This window comes from Lygodium microphyllum, chromosome 2, assembly GCF_053477565.2.
Source record: "Lygodium microphyllum isolate KBCC chromosome 2, Lygodium_microphyllum_v1.1.10, whole genome shotgun sequence".
Taxonomy (NCBI): domain Eukaryota; kingdom Viridiplantae; phylum Streptophyta; class Polypodiopsida; order Schizaeales; family Lygodiaceae; genus Lygodium; species Lygodium microphyllum.
The window spans coordinates 3,111,405-3,133,136 of NC_141136.1; the positions used below are offsets into that span (position 1 = coordinate 3,111,405).

The 21,732-nt window shown below is 48.5% G+C and overlaps 2 protein-coding genes and 1 pseudogene across 4 annotated transcripts in view; 1 reads left to right on the top strand and 2 right to left on the bottom strand.

The window, feature by feature from the left end:
• Nucleotides 1–21,732, top strand: part of LOC148039427 (ubiquitin-protein ligase) — a 230,060-nt gene that overhangs the window by 109,017 nt on the left and 99,311 nt on the right. The window lies entirely within an intron of this gene.
• Nucleotides 5,386–17,776, bottom strand: LOC148039428 (uncharacterized; annotated as a pseudogene).
• LOC148039429 (uncharacterized) lies at nucleotides 20,422–21,223 on the bottom strand. The gene has a single exon (XM_087664948.1). It carries the CDS (start codon nucleotides 21,118–21,120, stop codon nucleotides 20,422–20,424), a length of 699 nt encoding a protein of 232 aa, XP_087521074.1. The 5' UTR covers nucleotides 21,121–21,223.

Consider the following 21,732-nt stretch of genomic DNA (forward strand, 5'->3'; position numbering starts at 1 on the left):
CACAAATACATAGGGCCAGCATGGATCTGGCAGCTTTAGAGGCAAGGGGAGATCACCCCATGATAGAGGTGGTGGATGTGGTTCATGGCAGCCAAATGATCAGTCAAACACAGATAAGGACTGTCATTACTGCGGCAGATATGGACACATTACAAAGGATTGTTGCAAGAAGCAAGGAGATATGAAAGCAAAGGGAAAATAGCATGGAGACTATGCATCTTCTAGCGGTGGTCATGATGATTATTTGCCATGTAGCATGTGTCTAAGGATGCATCTAGGCAGAACATAGATGAGAGATGGCACATTGATTCAGGGGCTTAAAATCATATGACACTCTATGGAGAATGGTTTGATGAGATGATTGCAGGTTCACATGGTTATGTGTATACTGGGGATGACACCCAACATGACATTCAGCACATAGGATTTGTTTCGTTGTTGATGCCTGATGGCAAGAAAAAGAGCTTGCATGATGTACTACATGTACCTACAATAACCAAGAATCTTTTGTCAGTTGGACAGATGACAGAATAGAATCTGCAGGTGAGATTTAATAGAGATGGATCCTTTGTTGAAAAATATGGTAATGGCTGCAAATTGATTGCTAGAGGCCGAAGAGATGGCAAAATGTTTACTCTTGATGCGTCAATTTCAGAATTGAAAGCAACCATGTTTGCACATGATGATGGTGCTATACGAGATGTTGAGATATTGCATAAGCGGATTAGCCATGTGAATGTACAAAAGCTGAAATCTATGCAGTAGAATGAGATTGTGCTTGGACTACCTAAGTTCAAGTATCATGAATTTGGACATGTATGTGATGCATGTCGGTTTGGAAAGCAAACACGGTTTCCATTTATGAGACATGTACGGAATAGCTTACGACCCTTGCAGTTGGTACATTTAGATGTATGGGGTCAGTCTCATAATGTTTCGTTTGGTGGTGCTCGTTACTATGTATCCTTCATTGATGATTTCAGCAGGTATACTTGGCTTTACATACTGAAACATAAGGATGATGTGTTTGATGCATTCAAGGATTTCAAAAAGCATGCTGAAAATGAGTTGAGCTGTAAAATTTCATGTCTTAGATCATATGGAGATGGAGAATATGTCTCTAATTACTTTGACAAGTACCTTGCTAAATATGGGATCAGAAGATAGTTAAATTGCAGCTATATACCGCAGCAAAGTGGTGTAGCAGAAAGGAAAAATAGGGTATTGATGGAATCGGCAAGAGCTATGCTAAATGAAAAGGGTTTGCCAAATGGTTATTGGGCTGAAGCAGTAGTAATTGTTGTCTATGTGCTGAATAGAACCCCTACATAGTAGGGATTCATGATGTAACTCCATATGAGAGGTTGTATGGTCATAAGTCTGACATTTCACACTTGAAGGTATTTGGCAGCATTGCATATAGCAAATGGGTTCACAAGGTTAAGTGCAAGTTAGATGGTTTGTTAGAACGCTATAAGACCAGACTGGTTACAAAAGGGTATGTGCAACAGTATGGCCTTGACTACGAGGAGACTTTTAGTCTGGTGGCTGAAATGGCAACAGTCAGAACTGTCATTGCTTTGAGAGCATGTGAAGGCTGGAAATTATGGCAAATGGATGTCAAGAATGCTTTTTTGAACGGTGATTTGGTTAAGGAAGTATATATGGAGCAGCTTGAAGGCTATGTTCACCTGGACTTTCCTACATATGTATGTAAGCTGGAAAAGGCTTTATATGGACTGAAATAGGCACCTAGAGTATGGAATGGTCGGATCAGTTGTTATTTACAGCAACATGGATTTAGATTGGGTGATGCAGATCACAGTCTGTTCATGAAGAAGACAGATCATGGATATGTGTTTCTAGTGGTTTATGTAGATGATCTTATCATCATTGGAGATGATGAAGAGGGCATTGCTGAAATTAAATCATGTTTACAGGCTGAATTCAGAGTCAAAGACCTTGGTGAACTAATGTATTTTCTTGGGATTGAGATAGTATCTACGCCTCAAGGTATATGGCTGCATACAGAAGCAGTATGCTCATGACATGTTACAGAAGTATGGTATGTCTGAATGCAAGCCTATGGAGATACCTCTTGATCAGAATGTCAAGTTGCAGATTGATGTTGGGAATGACATAGAGAATGTGACCATGTATCGACAGATGGTGGGCAGCTTGATATACTTGACTATTACCTGTCCTGACTTATGCTATGCAGTGGGGCTGATTAGTCAGTTTATGTAGAAGCCTCGCAAACCACATTTAGATACAGTCGAGAGGATCATGAAATATGTAAAGGGTACTACAGATTATGGGCTGTTTTATGAATATGGAAAATCCCTTAACTTAACAAGGTTTATTGATGTTGATTGGGCTGGTTGTGCTTATGATAGGAGGTCAACTAGTGGTTATGCATTTGGATTGGGCAGCAGTATGATCAATTAGCAGAGTAAGAAACAGTCTACTGTTGCATTGTTGAGTACAGAAGCTGAGTACAGAGGAGCTGCCTTAGCGGCTTGCAAAGCAGTTTGGTTAATGAAACTACTGAAAGACTTGGGAATATAGCTGGAAAGCAGAGTGAGATTGCATTGTGATAACCTCAACAGTGTTATGTTGGCGAGCAATCTTGTCTACTATGCTAGGTCCAAATATATTGAGGTTCAATATCATTTCCTCAAAGAAATGGTTATTACAGGGCAGATTGACTTGATTCATGTGAAGACTGAAGACAAGGTAGCAGATATATTTATTAAGTCTCTTGGTAAAGAAAAGTTCATATACTTTAGACAGCTACTTGGAGTTTATCAGATGGTTTGAGTTTGAGGGGGAGTGTTAGAATATCAAGCTCTCGTTACTCTTCAGTCGGTCTATCTTTATGTGTGTGACCGACATTAGCTGGATACAGATGTACACGTGTGTGACATTCAATAAGTCGATGTAGTTAGTGACTTAACCACAGTTAGTCTTGGTTAGTCATACCTATGTGTGTAAGTCTCTTTCAGTTAGTATGATGGAATAATAATGGAAGAAGAATAACAATGAGCTGAGGCTCATCTTCCGCTCCACTCTGTCTCTGTCCCTCTCTTCCAATAAATGGCTGAGGATATAAGGTTGCAATAGTCAGCCCCAACATGCAGCTTAACATTTCAATGTTGGCACCACAGGGTAGCAGGGGGATGAGCGAATAAGGAGGGCTGGCTAATCACAAAGGATCAATGATGGATAATGAGAGTGGGAGGGTAAGCCGCCTATATATAGGCAAAAAAGTGGCAATTTTTTTTAAATAGGGTCAAAACCTAAAAAATGATCAAAATTGCCCAAAAAAAAAAGCTCTAGTGTGTCCTCCATATAAAGTGTTTAAAACACACAAAATGACAGACAAATAGAATGTCAGAGTTGATAGTGTCCTTGTTTGACTTAGATTGAGGTTCACATGTAAGAGATGACCACATAAGACGCACACAAATGCTAACATCCCCTCTTAGGTCCTTGATGTGGTGGAAGGCCAAAGGAGACTTTAAACAATTGCAGCAATTCTTGGGACATTTAAATGCTTATCAGGGGTTTATTTTTGAGTTTGCAAAAAGTGATATTATCTTGAATAAATTTGTTGAGAAAAGATAATCCTTATATTTGGGATAATTCATGTCAAGAAGCATTGGATTTCTTAAACCAGACGAAAGCTATAGATCACAGGGTGCCAGGAAGAGTGCCAATGCCGATAAAGTCTATGGATGAAGAAAGCTAGCGAAGGAGCAAGACTCCCTCTCCATATCAAAATCCGATCAAACAGAAGGTCACCAAAGGGCAATGGAAATTGAGAGGCCTCGAATAGATCACTCTTGAAAACTTCAGTCGGGGATGGGTGTGCCAAGCCTCTAACCCAACAATGAGACAATGGTGAGGAACTATCGAAGGTATCATAAGCTATACAGAAATAACAGGGACCAAGGGCCAAGCGGCAAGGGAGGGTGGATCGATGACAAAGAAAAGAGGTCGCCAAATAAAGGAAAGGCCTAAAGTAGAGTGGAAACCTTGAAGAAACTCCTCACGATCTTGGGAAGCCCCCTTTGAAACACAAAGGGCTAGGAAATCCATAGCGGCATTACCAATATCATCCCTCTCTATAAGAGATGGGAGGTACGAGGGAACCGCTAGAGGAGATAGTGGGGGGTGGGATGAAACATGTGGGATAAACAATGCACAATTAAGAATGGGTGTGGAAATAGAAAGCTAATTCGGAGAGCCCTGCACAAGGGAATGTGAATGGAGCATAGATAGCCCCCTCTCTTGCCAACTTGTCACAAAAGTGGCTCTTATAGAAGAATCCTTGACAAAAATGGCCGGCTTGGTGAAGACAACACTGGTCCTATGTCTAGGAAGGCTAAAAATTGAGAAGATGGAAGTCTAAGTCCGTCAAAACATGTATGGCCTTTGAAATGAGCTCACTGGATGGTGAAACAATAAAGGTAAGGTGCCTCCACCACTAACGGGCACCGAAGATTTGTCGCCAGCAGTGATGATACCCAAGGGATGGAGATCTTGTAACAAAGCATCTTGGGGAGTCAAATGACTCGATGCACCATTGTCAATGAGCCACGGTTGCTCGGAAGATGAGACAGTTGAAGAAGGCTTCTCCACCCATGATTGTCATGTAGAAAGGTATGATATGGTACAATATAGTAAAATATGGTACTAAATGGTACCTTATGGTTTGAAAAGTACGGTACGATATTAGTTTGAAAAAATAACTTAATTTAAAAAAAACCTATAAATGATAAGACATATGTTTAAAGCGAAAATAGGCTATAGCAATGCCATTACAAAATAATGTCAATGATCATACATAATACAATTGTGATAGGAGTTGGGAGTCGGCTGAATCATGACTCATGATGGACTCAAGAGTTAGGAGTGAAATCCACCAATCTAGATGCAATCATCAATGATACATCATTATGATGATGATGATCGTCATTTGATCATCGGAGTCTGAAGATGACCCCCTCGGCATCTGATGATGCGACACTCTCATACTCATCCTCACTAATGAGTTTACCATCATCATCAAATGATGACTTCCTAGGCAATGATTGTGCAATTGTAGGCAGGGGGGGGGGGGGGGATGTCATCATCAGGCATGGGATGAGAGCTAGTAGAGCTATGCTTCACATATGTTTGCAAACCACTCGAACTATCCCTTGTCGATCTCGGAGGGTACCAAATGACCATGCCCTTGCTAGCAATTGTTGCAACTGGAACTCCTCGAATTGGTCAAACTCCTTCCCCATGAGCACGTTGACTGTGAGTGTCACGCGTGTTTGCTGCTATGATCTCTCTATAGAGCTCTGCAAAGATCAGCTCCTCCTCCTCATCAACCTCCTAATGTATACTTGGAAGAGCGTCGCCCATCAACTTGAATGTATCAACATTCACCTACACAATGCACATAAGATTATAAATGCTAAATTGTTAAGTATAAAATTGAAAACAAAAAATTTAAACTCCCATGGTCATCATGGCCTTCATCATGCACAAGTTAGTGTGGCAATAGACTAGCCACTCTAACTGGGTAATTTGATGATTAGTACTTAATCAGGTTTGTGTGCTAAGCCAATCGTGAATCTTTGTGTGAATGAGAGAATGGGTACTCCAATTTCTCTCATATGCATTCGAAGAGCAATCATGAGTAAGGACTTTCATGGCCAAGGGCTGAAGAGTTTGCAGCGCATATCCAAAATTCTGCTACCAAAAGAGAGGCTTCACAAGTGACTCTCTTCTCCAACAAGTGGAAGAAGCAAAAGCCACATGCTCTCTCTAATCCACATGGCATACAAGCTTCTCTAGAAATGTGTTGTGGCCATCCATGGGGATTGCATGAGTGAGATATGCAAGTTGGTCAGAATGCAGCTCTCTATCATCTATGATTGCTGGAGGCTTTTAGGTCGGATGTAATAGTGCTGCAAATCCATGGATGGGCTTACGCATCCATGCCCATCTCTTCTTTGCTTTGTCAATGATGTGTGGATGTGACGCAAGCTCGTGCCTCCACCAATGCTGCTCTAAAGAAGTGAATGAGAAGGTCCATGGTGGATCCCTCGCAATCACTCATACGTACTGTAAAGGGAGTCGTGGCAATTACGATCCCACGGACTCTCTGCTAGAACTGATCATTGAGACACAAGCATTGCATGGCTTTCACCTCCTCTCATTCCACTCATTCCATAGAGTGGACACCACCGTCTGGCGGACCGCATCTCATAAAGGTGCTCCAACAACAACCACATATAAGCAAAGCGAGTTGAAGAAGGGTTCTTTAACTCAAGTGGACCATGCTTGCAATACATTGCAAGCAGCTTTACCTTCACCATGAAGAACGTGACAATTGATGCAACCTTATGCACCACCCTCTTCACCTGTTTGAGCTTTCCGATGTCCTCCATGAGCAAGTCCAAACAATGACTTGTATATGGAGTCCACAATATCGAAGGAAACTCGACCTCAAGCAAACGGCCCATGCGCTGACAATTGGATGTATTGTCGGTAACAACTTGCACCATATTTAATGGGCCCACCTACAACCGCATCATACATGGCACAAATTTAAAATTATGATAAGAAAAGCTTTGAGGGGACATGAATTCAAAATTATAATAATGAAAGCAACAACTTTAAAAAGACAATGTATACCTCAATGATAGCTTGCTGATTGTGGTGGTAGATGAATGTGCTAGTCTTTTTGCTTCCCCTCGTGCCGATGTTTACGGCCCGCAAAAAGTATGTGCCAAGTGGATGTGAAACGAGTATGTTGGTGATGCCCCATTTCCTACGGTCTCTCCATCCGTCGGTGAGAATGGAGCAACGTATTTTGTTCATGCGACCTAAATAGGATCAAGAGCTCTATCAATCCTCTCGTTTTCATCAATCTTCTTTGTCCTCATGTTATTGTATGTAACATCGCTCCATCCTTCATATGGGCCCACATTGGTGATAGTTCTCACCATCTTTCTCCATTGCTCATACTTTAGGACATTGAATGCAAGATTGCACTTGATCACTATGTATACAATCCCAATGTTCACTTGTTGTTGCCTTTATTTAAGCAAGGCAACCGATCCAAGCATATGACCGGGATCTTGAGAGAGAGAGGATTGCCTCTTCGGTGCCGCATGAGCCTCTAATCTTTGCCTTTGCCAATGCGAGAGCCGGAAAAGCGGAAGTGGAGTTCGCACCATCAATGGTTGAGGCCTCACCCACATCGGTTGAAGATACATCTACATTTGAGGTTTCCTCACAAGAAGACATAGGTGTGGGTGAAACTTGGAAGAAAAATGAAGAGGGAGGAGATGGGTGGAAGAGGAGATGATGGTTGAAGAGGGAGGGGATGGGAGGTTGATGCTTGGAGACAAGAGGGAGGGGATGAGTCTTGACGAGAGAGTGAGACTGGAGAGTGTGTGCAAATGAGCCCCAAGTCCAACATCTGTCCCACGAAAATACACCTGAAATCCTTCTGGATAACCTGTTTTTGTCCATAGGATGGGTGGCCAAATGTGCCTAAAATCACGTACGGACTCGTATGATTCCGTACAAGTATGTATTGTACAATGTGTACGGTACGGATCCATCCGTATGACATACGGAGGCAACCATGCCTTCATTTGATAAATGGGTAGAAAACACAGACCTGGTGGTAATAGTGGGTGATGAAGTAGAGGTAGACAACGGCTCTCTGATATAGATCCACCCTTCGCTCTTGGACAAAGGTGAGGTTATTTCCTAGAAATTTTCCTCGGGATGCAAGGTCCTTCCACAATGAGGACACGTGGAATATCACTCTGCCAGTAACCCGCTCATATAGTGCATAAATACCCCACATCATGTCACCATCTACCCCCAGATCAAGTAGGCGTCTGAAAAGCCTCTCTCTCGGAACCAGGTCAAAGGCTTTGCGGAAATCCACAAAGCAACAGTACAATCTCTGTTTCTTCACTCGTGTCTGGTCGATCAGACAACGGAGAGTGAAGAGCCTTTGCAGGAGAGCTCGTCGATGGCGCCTGCTCGTGACTTGCCGCCGGTGTAGATTCCGCGTCATCCGTTGCTTGGTTCCTCGCGCGTGCAGACGGCATAGGCCGTCGCCCGTCCATCAGTCGTTCTGGTGGTTGGGGTCCCGGCTGTCGTCCTTCCGCCTCGTCAGTCTTCGTTTCGCGCGTCCTGCTCCTCAACGCCCTTCTGGTCCGTCGCCTGCCCCTGACGCCCTGTCCACGGCCGTTGCATCCCCCGCCCTGCGTTCGGACGGCCCATCGCTTGCGCCCCACACCCACCTGAGCTGCGACCTCTGCGCTTGCCTCTCGCCCCTTCGCCTTGTCAGTTAAGGTTTCGCTGCTGATGGATCCATGCCCTGCGCCCCAGCCTGTCTCGCTCTGCCGTTGAGACCGCCAGGCCTTTGTTTTGCCCTTCTGCCCCTGCACGGTGACAGGTAAAGCTCCGCTTTCATTAGCTGTCCTTGCAGAGTACACCCCTGGACAGCGCCTCTGTATTGAAAAGAGGGAGAGAGAGAGAGCGGGAGAGAGAGAGGGTCAGTCCTCCTTCGAGATCAGATCGTCATACACGATGGCTGGTTTGGATCTGGATTTCATAGACCAAACAGTGGCAGCACTTGGCCCGGATTCTGATGCTGAGGAACCTGAGGATATGGTAAACGTACCAAGCATACTTCGGAAGAGATAGGTGTTCATCAGGATCGTTCCTATGCTCAGGTTGCTTCGGATTCTGTGGACTCTCAGGATGTTGACTGGGAGCATTTGCTGGAATTTGCCAACACTTTGCTTGGCGATTATGTTCAACATAATCAGGAAGTCTTTTCTGACTCTGCACCTGACGATGTTCTGGAAGCCACCGTGGACCCAAAAACTGTCCTACGCTCCTTTTCGGTGTTTTATGATCGCGCTGTGATACTCTTCTTCACTGGTCGAATCCCGCTGCTTTCCCGTATTCGCCAGTGGCTGCACAGTCTGCTACAAGGGGAATGTGTTGAAGAGATTTTTGTTGGCTCTCGAGGTTTTTTTGAGGTCTTGTTGAAATCGGAGACGCACCGTGCTGCTCTCCTGTCTAAACTGCCTTTGTTTTTTGATCGCCGGTTGGTTCATGTGGTTCCATGGCGCCCAATGGCAGATTTTCAGCGTCTGCTGCAACGTGAATGCCCTGTGTGGGTAGAAGTGGAAAATTGTCCGGCTGTTTATTGGCCACTATTGAAGGATGCTATGGCCGCTGTGGGCACTGTTCTGGTCCCTCCCAGTCTCAGGGCTGTGAATCGCAACCGCTTGTGTATGTTATGGGACATTGCAAGAAAAAGGCCTGCTTGGTTACGCCTCAATTGCTCTGGCATGCATCCGTTACACTTTCGTTTGAAATGGGGCAATTTTGCAGGGCATTGCTTTTCCTGTGGATAGTTGGGGCATTTTATGGCCGAATGCCCGGAACAGCAACACACTTCAGATGTTGGGCATGTTGCGCCGCCCATGGAAGATATGGTATGTGATGCTCCGTCGCTGGATACTATCCACCAGCCCCAAGTTCTGGCCAAAGGTAAACAACAGGTTTCGGGTCTGGATTCCCGTGCTACTGATTGGGTTGAAGTACGTGCAAAAAAAGGCAACAGGGTTGTTGCTGGCATGGAGAATACTGTGCCTACTACCTCACAAGATTCCATGCGTACATGTATGCGCAGGAAGGAAATGTTGTCTTCCGAGAGCTCTGCTCCTGCTATGGTTTCTTCTGCCCCCCGTCATTAGCCCGCCAGGAAAATGTATTCGGATCGTCCAAAGGGTCCCCCTGCTAAGCTGGCATTTGATACCAGAGGTAACGTCATTACCCCGTGGGACCGTCGTTATCCCCGTTCCAACCCCAAGCCAGCAGATATGCCGTCTACTTCCAAATCTGGTTCTCAGAACTCTTTTGCGGTGTTGGCGGATTTCTTGGACGAGGGAGTCCTGGACATTCTCGCCGACAAAGTCAAATCGAGGCAAGCTGTGCCTCGTACCTGATTTTGTTTTGAATACACATGAAAATAGCCACGTGGAATGTGCGAGGAATTTGTTCTCGACACAAGCAACATGCCATGTGGACTGTATTGTATGAGAATCAGTGGGATGTCCTGTGCGCTGTTGAGCACAAGAGTCACGGTGAAGCCGGAAAAGTTGTGGATTGCCATGGCTTTCGATTGTTTTATGCAGGGACACAGGCCATGCATTATTCGGGTGTGCTCATGATTGTACATGACAAATATCAGCCTGTTCTTATTAAAAATGATGTTCATGGCCGCTTTTTGGTGATTGAAATTTTATTTGAAGGGGAAATCTTATGGTTACTTGGCCTCTATGCTCCGAATGATTCATTATCTCGTCGGGAGCTTTGACAGACTTTGCAGACCTCCTTGTCACTTGGCAGACGGGGCTTCTTCATGGGGGATTTCAATATGTGTGTTGATTCTTCCCAGTCCACATCGGAGCATTCGGTAATGGATGCGCCGGAAAGTCGTATGTGGCATGAGTTGGCTCTTGCTGTTCTTGAGCAAGATCTCTGGTCCTGGCTACACCCGTCTTCTACAGGGTTTACTTTCCATTCTGCCCAGTATGCAACAACATGGTCGCGATTGGACCGTATATATATCATGCAGAATGATGATTTTCTTCCCGAGATGCTCGAAATAAAAGTGTTGCAGCAATATGCCTTGTCGGACCATTTCCCTCTGCAGCTCGAGCTGCTTGCACAACCCATTGCACCTTTCAAGCAATTTCTGGAGAGACTCCCTTTGTGTTTCAACTCGTCTTACTTGAAGCATGCAATCTTTCAGGGCTATATGCAGCAATTGATTGACAGATTCTTCTTGGACTTCTCCTCTTAGGGCACTACGTCATTTGAAAGATTGCTCTCTAATGTGCAGCGGGTTGCTCGGCAGTATGGGATCTATCATGCCTCTCTTTGTTGGCGGCGTCGCCAGGCAGCAGAGGACCTGCTGGTTTTGGTTCGTTCTCTGCTGGTGGACACTCCGGATGATGCATTTCTGCTCGCACTGGCCATGCGGGTGGCTGATCTTATTAAAGAATTCCAGTTGAAATCATATCAGCAGGCCAAACTGCAACATCTGACGGAGACTTTACAAGATAGTGCATGTGAGACCCATAAGTTCTTTCGAGCTCTCCATGCCTCTCCTGCTCGAGAGAATATGACCAGACTCGAGGATGCAGAAGGCCACCTTATCCTGGATCCGCAGACTATTGTGCATATGTGCAGGAATTATTTCCGTGACCTTCTCGGTTCCACTTCTCCACCTTCAGCCCAAATTACTCAGGCCCGTTCGGTTTTTTATGACGTGGTCCGCAATCAGCTTCCGCAGGACATGCAAGCTACTATGGAGTCAGATATTTGTGAGGCAGAGGTTATGGACGTCTTGTTACACTTGCCCAAGGATAAAAGTCCGGGTTGGGATGGTCTCACCAATGAGTTCTTTGAAGCTTTTGCTACCCAACTGGCGAAACCATTGCAGGCTTTGTTTCAGCAGGTGTGGGAAACAGGGATCATGCCTTCCTCATGGAAAGAAGGACTTATTAAACTGCTTCCAAAAGTTCCTTCGCCATCTAAGTTGACACAGTGGCGCCCAATTTCTTTGATGGGTTCAATGTACAAAATCTTTTCCAAAGTAATGGCGAATCGGCTCCATAAGCATCTCCCTGCCATTGTGCACCCTCTACAGTATGGTTTCATTAAGGGCCGAAATATTCTGCACAATGTATTGAATGCTCAACTGGCAATTGATTATGCAAGGCATTCTAATCAGGAGGTGGTACTGATTCAACTGGACCTGGAAAAGGCTTTTGACTATCTGGACTGGTCTTTCGTTGCTGAACTTATGTCTGCTATGGGCTTTGGTGCTGGGATGTCTCGTCTAATCTACACCATTAGTGCTGCAGCGTCTTCACGAGTCATGCTGAACGGAGGTGTTACTGAGCCATTTGTCCTTGCCCGCTCTGTCAGACAAGGGTGCCCTTTGAGCCCTCTATTCTTTGCCCTTGCGACACATCTAGTTCTTTCGATGTTATCTCATATGGCAGCCTCTTCTCAGTTGGCCGGACTGTCGCTTCCTACAGGACAACACTTCATTAGCCAATCCCTGGCGGATGATAGTTTTATGATTTTGCGTGCGGACAAGGATAACCTTCGAAGAGCATTGGATGTTTGGGGCCTCTTTGGTCAGGCGTCCGGCCTTCGTATCAATGCGCTCAAATCAGCCATTCTCAGCTGCACGGAGTCGGATTTGCAGTCCTTGGATTGGCAGGGTCTGGTTGTTCCTCGTGGCTCCATTGTCAGGCACCTTGGGTACCCTTTGGGTGTTGATGTTTCCCCAAAGCAGCTTCTGCAGTGGATTTCTCAGAAAATGGTGGCTAAGTTTATGTATTGGAAATCTCAAGCCTGGCCCTTTCATGTTCGTCTCAAAGTAGCCCAGACAATTATGTTGCCAATGCTCACATATTTCTTGCCATTGTTGCCTTGGACTACTACGACTCTGAATGCTCTTACTCAGTCTATTCGTTTCATGCTATGGAAGGACTCATTGCATGCAGGTATTTCCTGGATCTCTTGGTCGCATGCGTGCACCCCCAAACGCATGGGTGGCGGAGCTATTTTAGATGCCCAAACTCACATGCAGGCACTTCGTTGGTCTCTTTTCGGCGCCATGTGCTCGGATCATCATCCATGGGTCGATATAGCCCGTTATTTCCTTGAGGGCCATGGGCTTCTGCATGGCAATACCCAAATCCGGAGTTCTTGGTGGCATGTTCTTAATGCTGATTCGCGGTTCTCCAGTTCTTCTTCGTCGCTGCTTACTCATTTGGTATGTTCCTGGAAACAGGTCCTCCAGAAGGCTCAGTGGCATTCAGCGGAGGATCGCTTAGCTACTAACTCTTTTCAATTGGAATTGCTGGCAGTCTCGCGTTTACTTTCATGGGAAGGTAAACACGAGCTTAGACCACAATTCAACCGGATGGCCCGTTTGGGCTTGTCTTCAGTTGCGGATGCCACCCTTGCCAGTCGCAATGTGCTTATATCATTTCGTACAGCTAGGAGGCTTTTCAGGATCCCTCGTGGATATAGGCCTTTATGGGAACAGCTTTTGAGGGTGCTCCAAAGCAGACAACCCTTTCCTGCCCTTGCTTCGGATCATCCCTGGTAGGATTGGGACCTACAAGGCCGGCTGACTTTAAGCAAAGCTTCTGCTAACCAAGTGTATCATATTCTGATTAAAGATCATCAATGGCTAGTTACCAAAGCGAATGCTTTATGGGGATTACGTAAATCCCGGTCATGGTGGAGGGCAACTGTGATGGAGGGCTGGTTGAACAAGACACCCTTCAAATATAAAGTCTTTCTTTGGAGAGTGATGATTGGTGGTCTTCCGCTTGCTTCGGCTCTTTCCAAGCGACGAATCTCCAATGGCAACTGTTTCTTTTGCACCACTACTGTGGAATCCGCCCGCCACCGATTTATTTCTTGCCCCATCGCAAAGAAAGTCTGGTTATTTTTGTCGGCTGTTTGGCAAGGGGTGGTTGGTTTCACCCTGCGCCCCTTTGATTGGGTTTTCGGGCAGCCCAAATACCCCACTCCCGCACAGCCACATATGAAGCTCATGTATCATTTTCTTCGATATTGGGGTTGTTGGCATAACTGGACCATTCAGAATGCTTTTCTTTTTGACTCCGCCTATAATGTTCAGCGGCATATTGCGAGGCTTAAGGGCCTCTTGTATTGGCAGTTGGATCTTCTCCAGCATTCTAATTTGCTCTCTAGGGAGGACTTACGTCCCTGGCATATGGCAATTTCCTCTGCATCTTTGCCATGACGTTGTAACTTGTAGTACTTAGAACCTCTGCACATGATGGCTTAGATTGTCGTCATGTATCTTGTAATCAAGTAATCTTGTACTTTTTTCGTAATTAATACAATTACCTTTTACGAAAGAGAGAGAGAGAGAGAGTTATATTAACGTCTACAACAGGCCAAGTTGGCCTATGAGACCAAAATGTTGCATACAAATGTCTGGGAGATTTTAAAAGTCCAAGTGAAGCTACTGTTTATGCTATGTTGAACTAAATTGAGTAGGTACAAAATGATATCTGGACTAGATACAATCTAGAGGTACTCCTAGTGCGGTGTGGAACTGCTCCTGGGGTGTTCATCCTAGGATGTCCCCCATGGGTCGGTCTAGCATGGAGAGACTAAAGCGGCGGGGTAGGGCCCTCCGATGGCGGCGTAGTATCCCTTGTATCTTCGACATGTGTCTTCTTCTGCGGGGACGGGGGCCGGCGGGGCGTGGGCGCCGGGCTTTACCTCTCGCTGTGGCTATTTCTAAGGTGGTCCCCGGGGGTCGGGAGGCCGGTTGGGCTGGTGGGGGCTCGGTGGTGGGGAGGGTAGCTGGTATTTGGTAGAAGTCGTTGAGTGTGCGTTGGTTGGTGGCTCCTTGTCTTTGCTCCGTGGTTCGTAGGAGGTGGTCTCTGTGGTGTCGTATTTCCAGTAGAAAGAGCCCCAGGCGTCTCTGGTCTTTGAATTCCATCACCTTGGAGAGTGGTTCGAATCCTTCGCTGAATAGGCAGTGGAAGCGTCCCCGGATTTCGTAGTACACTGGGCATCTACAGATATAGTGTTCCTTTGTCTCTGGCTCGAGATGGCAGAGCTGGCAGATTCGGTCTTCTGGGGGGAGGGGGTTGGCCCCGTATCTGCCCATTTCGACCCGTAGTTGGTGTGAGGACGTGCGGATCTGTCCGATGGCACTTCTGACCCGGTGAGATAGGTGTGTGTCCATGTAGCTTGGGCGGGTGATGAAGCCATCCGGGGAGATGTGCAGGAAGTGTTCTCGGTAGAAAGCCTTCTTGGTTCCTAGTTCCGACATGGGGGTCACCCATGTCCTGGCTGTGTCTGTCTGGATGATATCCATTCTGGTGATGCGATTCACCTCCTCTCGGCTGAGCTCCAGGTGTGGGCAGTCTAGGCTGTATTGTAGTGGGGGGAGGTGGTCCATGTGTAGGCCATGGAGCCGTAGCCAGGTCTCTGTTCGGGCATACCGGCACTCAGTGTCCCCTTGTGTTGCTAGCTGTTTGGATGACTTCAGGGCGAGTCTGGGGTACCGGTGCCGGGGCAGGTCCCATATTCGGTGCAAGAAGGTCACAGTCTGGAAGAGGGCCTCAGCCACGAGGGGCGGTGCTCCCAGCTCTGCGCGGATAATCTCTTGTGGTACGGAGGGCTTGCTTCGGATCATCCGTGAGATCATAAGTATTAAGGGCCTCTCCATCTGCTCCCATCCCTCATAGGTGGCCTCCTCCTTAGGCAATGGCTGATCCTGTGGGGCCCTCCGTGTGTGGTAGAGACTGGACCCCCATATGGGAGCCCCGTACAGGAGGGTTGGTGTGACGAAGGTGTCAAAAAGCCAGAGCTTTGTCTGGGGTTCGTGGAGCTGTATGCGGGCACATTGGTTCTCCATTGACCCGAGGGCTGCATAGTCTCGGGTTAGTCTATCTTCTGCGGCTTTTCTCAGGGTAAATCTCGGTCGAGAGAATGTAATCCCCAGATAGACGTATCTGTGGACCACGTCCACGGTTTCTCCGCCGTATGTGAAGGGGGGTACCGACCGTTGGAGCCATTGGGTTGACGTGTTGAACACCATGACCTTGGTTTTCCCGAGGTTCACAGTTAGGTCTTTGTCTTGGCAGAAGGCCTGTAGTGCGTCCAGTTGGCGCTACAGCCCTTCGGGTGTGCTGGAGATGAGGACTATGTCGTCCGCATATAGTAAGATAGGTATCAGTGTCCCTCCCAGGCTCGATCCCACCTCGCCCAATCTATCTATGTACTCTGAGTTCTCATCAATGTAGAGGCCAAATTGGGTGGGCGAGAGTGGGCATCCCTGCTTGACTCCGATGGTGCTGGTGATCTCCTTTGACAGCCCTTCCAGTGCCCGAACTCGGCCCGTTACCGATTCGTATAGTGCCAGTATCCCCCATCGTATTTCGGTTGGTACCTCCAGTTCCTGTAGTCTCTGCGTGAGCCTCGCTCGTGGGACTGTGTCAAAGGCCTTGCGGAAGTCCACGAAGCAGCAGTACACCCGTCTTCCATGTGCTCTGCCCTCCTCTATGATGGCTCTCAGTGTGAGGATATGGTCAAGGGTGCAGAACCCCCTCCTAAACCCTGCTTGTCCTGCTGCCCGATGTTGGTCTTGCTCTGCCCACTTGCTCAGCTCGTGGTCGAGTATGGATCCATAGAGCTTGGCTAGTACATGGCCAACCATGACTGTTTGGTAGTTCGTGGGAACCATGGGGTCTCCGGCCTTCAGGATAGGTATTATGGTGTTGGCTGACCAGCTGGCAGGGAAGCCTTCGCATAGGGCTCTGTTGAACATATGTGCTAGGAGAGGTGCCAATATGTCTCTAGCATGGGTCAAATGCTCTGCTACCAAGCCTTCGTGGTCTTGGGCACGGCCATTTGGAGTCTATCAATGGCGTCCCGAACCTGCCCCGTGCTGAAGAATGTGGATGATCCGGGTCTGCTCCCTGGGGGCCGGGGTAGCTGGGGCTGCTTGGGTACTTGGTATGGTGAGGTTGCATATACGTGCCAAGTGTCCAGGGGGGTGATGGGCGTCTGGGCTCGGGGTTCCTGAAACGCCTTCCATGCCTCTTTGCTGTCCTGTCCTAAGAATAGCTGGTAGAATTCGTGTTCCACTTTGGAGAGGTAGGCTGGTTTCTTCCGTCGCACTAGACGACGGAAGATCAAGCGTGCCTGTTTATGCGTGTGTACTCCCCGTGCTTCATCTTGTTGAAGACGGAGCCGAGTTTCCCTGCACTGTGCGTCGTACCAGCTATTCTGTGGGACATTCTTGTTCGGAGGGGTGGAGTGGGGGAAGGGGGATGTGTGGGGGAAGTATTCGGCAGCCGAGGTGTGTAGTGTGCCCGCCAACTGTGCTGTGACTTCCTCCAGGGGTGCGTGGGGGTCCATTTTTTGCAGGCTCCAATAGAGATGGTCAGAGTATGCGGTCGCAGTTAGCCTGGTAAAGTGGTACCTGGGAAATCTGGGGGGGTTGCTTGCTGGGGGGGTTTAGGCCATACCTGCAGGTTATGTCAAAATGCAGGTAGGCATGGTCGGCAGCCACTGCGAGTGGGCGAGGTGATATTTTAAAGGACTGGACGTCGGGGATAAGTGATAGAGGGACGAGGATATAGTCCACTGTGCTTGCTCCCAGTTTCTGTGTGGGTGCTCCATGTGCCCCCCGTCCGATGCAGTTGGCCGCATGCTTGTGTGGGAAGCATGTGAGGGCATCCGACCCGGGCCATCTGTCGAGGCCGTTGAGGATGGCCAGTCCGTGTGCCCCCCCTAACGCCAGTAGGTGTTCGCCATATTCGATGCACTCAGCTGTGTCTTGTGATGCCCGGTTGAGTCCTATCTCCTCCGGTGCAATCTCTTTGTACATGTGGTCTTCGCTCTCGAAGAAGGGGGTCTGCCTCTGTGCTGTGCGTGCGTTGAAGTCTCCAACCAACATGACATCCCCCAAGCTGGAGTAGTGAATGATATCTTCATATAGTGGTAGGTATGGTGACTCGCCCTTCTGTGGTGCGTATGGGGAGTGTGCTGGTGGGAAATAGCACACCGCCATGTATATGTCTCGGGGGTGATCTGTGTGTATCCGGATCCACATGAACCGGGCTTCCTCATCTTTCCGCATGATTTGTACCATGGGCTGTAGCTTCTCCCTGTACAGCACAGCCACCCCTCCGGACCCTCGGGTCCCTCCTTTTGTTCGGGCTCTAGGGCGGCATGCCGTCTCCTATCTATATCCCCTCACTTCTGGTAAGTAGGTGCCTGGGCTTTGGTGGGTTTCTGTGTAGAGGACGATGTCCTTGCCGGTGAAGGTCTCCTGGAATAATCCTGCTTCTGTCTTCATAGATCCGTTGCAGTTCCACACTGCAAAACTCAGGTGGGTCTCATAGGCCGCGCCCCGTCATTGGCGCTTATCTATGATGATGACCCGACCATCTTTGTATACTGCCCATTTTCCCGCTTTGCGAGCCTCCAACATCTGTGGCATGCATTCTTTACAGTGTGCCACCTGTGCGGGTGTGAGGTCATCCTCCAGGTAGACTTTTTCCCCTTTTAGAGCTGTCCTTTTAGAGAGGAAGGCTCGTTTGGATTCTAAGTTGGCAAATTTGAGGATAAGAGGCCTTCCCTTGGTGAGGTCTTTCCCTACACGCCATGCATTCTCCACTATTTGAGGGTCCTCTACTCCTAGCTTTCCACATATCTGTTGGGCATCTGCCAGGGGGCTATCCCCTTTCTTCCATCCGACCGCCCGGATGTGGAGCGCTCTAAGCTTTCTCCTTTTCTCCTCCTCCAGTGCTGCATTCACAAACTCCTCCTTTGTTGGTGACTTCTTGGCTACCTCAATCCATTTGGAGTTCTCGGCCAGTTCGGCTTGTGCTTGTTTCACTATATTCGCCCACGTGTTGAGCTCCTTTGTTACTTGTGTCTTCAGCTCGTTGATCTCGGATTGCACCTTGGTGGGCGTTGTTTCGGTGATTTCTCCTTCCTCCTTCTTGAGTAGGTCCAGCTGGTTTCTATATTCATCGAGCTCATGCCTCAATTCTTCGATCACCCTGTTTCTCTCCTGGAGGGACGTTTCAATGTCCACCTTCCAGGAGGTGAAGTGTGATGTAATCTCGGCGTAGATTTCGTTCTTCCATTCTTGCACTTTCGTGCTTATTTCCTCCTTGATTTGGTGTGCAGTTTCCGCGCACATTGCTGCCATGATTTCCTTGATGTTGCTGATGTCTTGGTCATGCGCCTTGCATACATCTCGGAGGGCCTCCATGCCTTTCCTTGTGTGGTAGTCTATCACCTTGTCAATGCTGCTCCAAATCGCTGAGTATTTCTCATTCTTCTCCCCCCTTGTGCGGCTGCTTGGTGACGGGGATGTCTTGTTCGAGCCTATCCCTTCCTCACGGTTCCGGGGCTTGCTCAGGGGATGTGGGCATCCGGCCTCATTGTGGTTGCGGATGCGTGATGGGCGGTGGTGGGAGGTGGCGGAAAAGTCGGGTATGGGCAGGGCTAGTGGCGGTGGGGTGATATGGGTGCCGAGGCCGGGGTCTATGAGGAGAGGAGAGATGGCGACTGCTCCTGTCGAGGGAGCAGGGAGGGCGATGGCCGGGGCGGGCTGGCGTGCGTGGTCCGGCGACTCGGACGGTATGGTCCGGTCGTCAACTTGGACGAGGCGCGTGGTCACGTGGAGAGGGGGGGGCGTCCGATTGTGCGACTCGGACGAGGGACTGGTGTTCGAGTCGGATGAGGGCAGAGACTCGGACGAGTGTCGTCCGATTGTGGAGACTCGGACAGTTTAGTCCACGTGGCAGTGTGCGAGTCGGACGAGAGGGCGTCCGATTTTCAGTGGACTTGGACGGGATTGTGGGGGGGGGGGGGGGAACTCGGACGAGGGCGGGGCTCGGATGAGAGACGTCCGAATGTGGGGGGAACTTTGGACGAGATTGTGGGGGGAGGGGGGAACTCGGACGGGCGCTGATCTCGGACGAGGGCGGGCGCTGATCTCGGACGAGGGACGGACGGTGAGGAGAGACGGCGATGATGGGGCGTTGACGGGGTGAGAGAGAGGGAGAGAGAGATGGTCCGCGTCGCCTACGATGTGAAGGAGCTTCTGAAGGCTTGTCTGGTGAAGATCGAGAGCGAGGGACAGACGGCGAGGAGAGACGGGCGACGACGGGGCGGAACGGACGGGCGATGACGGGGCGAGGAGAGACGGGGGATGGTGGGCGACGGACGGACGGGCGATGATGGGCCGGGCGATGACGAGAGAGAGAGAGAGAGAGAGAGAGAGAGAGAGAGAGAGAGAGAGAGAGAGAGAGAGAGAGAGAGAGAGAGAGAGAGAGAGAGAGAGAGAGAGAGAGAGAGAGAGAGAGAGAGAGTTATATTAACGTCTTCTAAAGACCAAAACTGGCCTATGAGACAAACTGTGATACAACTGATGAGGTCCAACTATCCAAAATAAAAGTGCTGAATGAAAAGCTAAAAACTGGAAACTGAAAATACGGTGCTGTGAGTGTGATAAGTGTCGTGTATGTGTATGTGCGTATGTAGCTCTGGTACTCCAGATAATGACTACAAAAGGGGAACAAATGTCGGCTGTGATAGGGGAACAACTGTCGGCTGTGATAAAGTGGTGCGATGTGTATATGTAACAGATGCAGGGAGATATACTATCCTGGGATGTAGTAGCAGTCGTCGAAGTCGCTGTGATAAAGTGGTGCGATGTGTATATGTAACAGATGCAGGGAGATATACTATCCTGAGATGTAGTAGCAGTCGTCGAAGTCGCTAATAGCAGGTGATCCCTCCTGGATGCAGGATGTGGTACATCGGCGGTGGAGAAAGAGCAAACTGGAGATCTGAGATCCAATGTGTCGAGTGTCGTCGGATCTCAGTCTGCTGTCGATGTAGATTAAGAATCCTCCGGATCTCCTGTCGGTGTGGCTGTGGGGTCCGAAACCCACGGATCCTCGTGCGGCGTCGGGTACGCTGGTCCTCTGCCTGCTGTAGTGTGAGCCCGGAGGTCTGGCTGGAGGCTGGTACAGTAGCTCTCACTCTGTCTGTCTGAAAGAACTGTGTAATAGTCGTCTGGGTGGGCCCCTCTCTGACTGGGACCCGCTGTGTGCTCTGTTCTCTGATGTGCCATGCCTCTCCCAGAAAACGACCAAATGATCTCTGATCCATATCAGTCATACATCCCTGAAGTGAGCTGCTCAATGTGTATCTAGATCTTAACTCTGAGTATGCCGGGCATCTAAGAACAAAATGCTCCTCACTCTCCACCTCTGATCTGCAAAGGGGGCATATCCTCTCCTCCCGCGGGATGCCACTGGCTCTGCCACTCTCAATCATAAGCTGATGTGATGATACCCTGAGCTGTCCAATAAGAACTCTCAATCGATGTGGCATATAGATCTGCATATATCTCGGAATCTCTATGAATCCCTGCTCTGATATCCTCAAGAACTGTGTATAATAATGTGCCATCTTCGATGGCAGTGGCTGTGCAGGGCTGACCCATGTCCTCTGTATATAAATATGCCATATCTCCTGTCTGATGACTCTGTTCCTCTCAGAGAGAGAGAGGGTGTAAGTGGGAGCCTGAGTATCATATAGAAGAGGTGGGAGTCTATCAATGTCCAGCCCATGTCTGTCAAGCCAAGCTCTAGTCTGTGCATACCATGATGTGGTATCCCCCGCTCGAGGCATCTCCTGAGATGCCATATATGCTCTATATGCAATGCGATCTCTGTCCATATCCTGAAATCTGTGTAGGAAGCAGACTGACTGAAATAATGCCTCGACTAGCATGGGCGGTGTGGCAAGCTCTGCTCGCACAATGTCATGTGGGACTGAGGCCTTGCTGCGAATCAATCTAGATATCATGATCACCTGAGGTCTCTCCATCAATGTCCATACATAATCGGCAAGGCCTGGCCTCCATATAGCTGCTTCATACATCAGTGCTGGAGTGACTAGAGTATCAAAGAGCCACCCCTTGGTGCGGGGCTCCTGGAAATGTGCCTGATGACACTGTCGCTCCATAAGAGCCAATGCTGAGTATCCTCTAGTGAGGCGGTCACGAGCTGCCTGTGTCAT

Coding starts and splice junctions, on each gene's coding strand:
- LOC148039429 (XM_087664948.1), bottom strand. CDS start 21,120: ATGGCACATTATTATACACAGTTCTTGAGGATATCAGAGCAGGGATTC.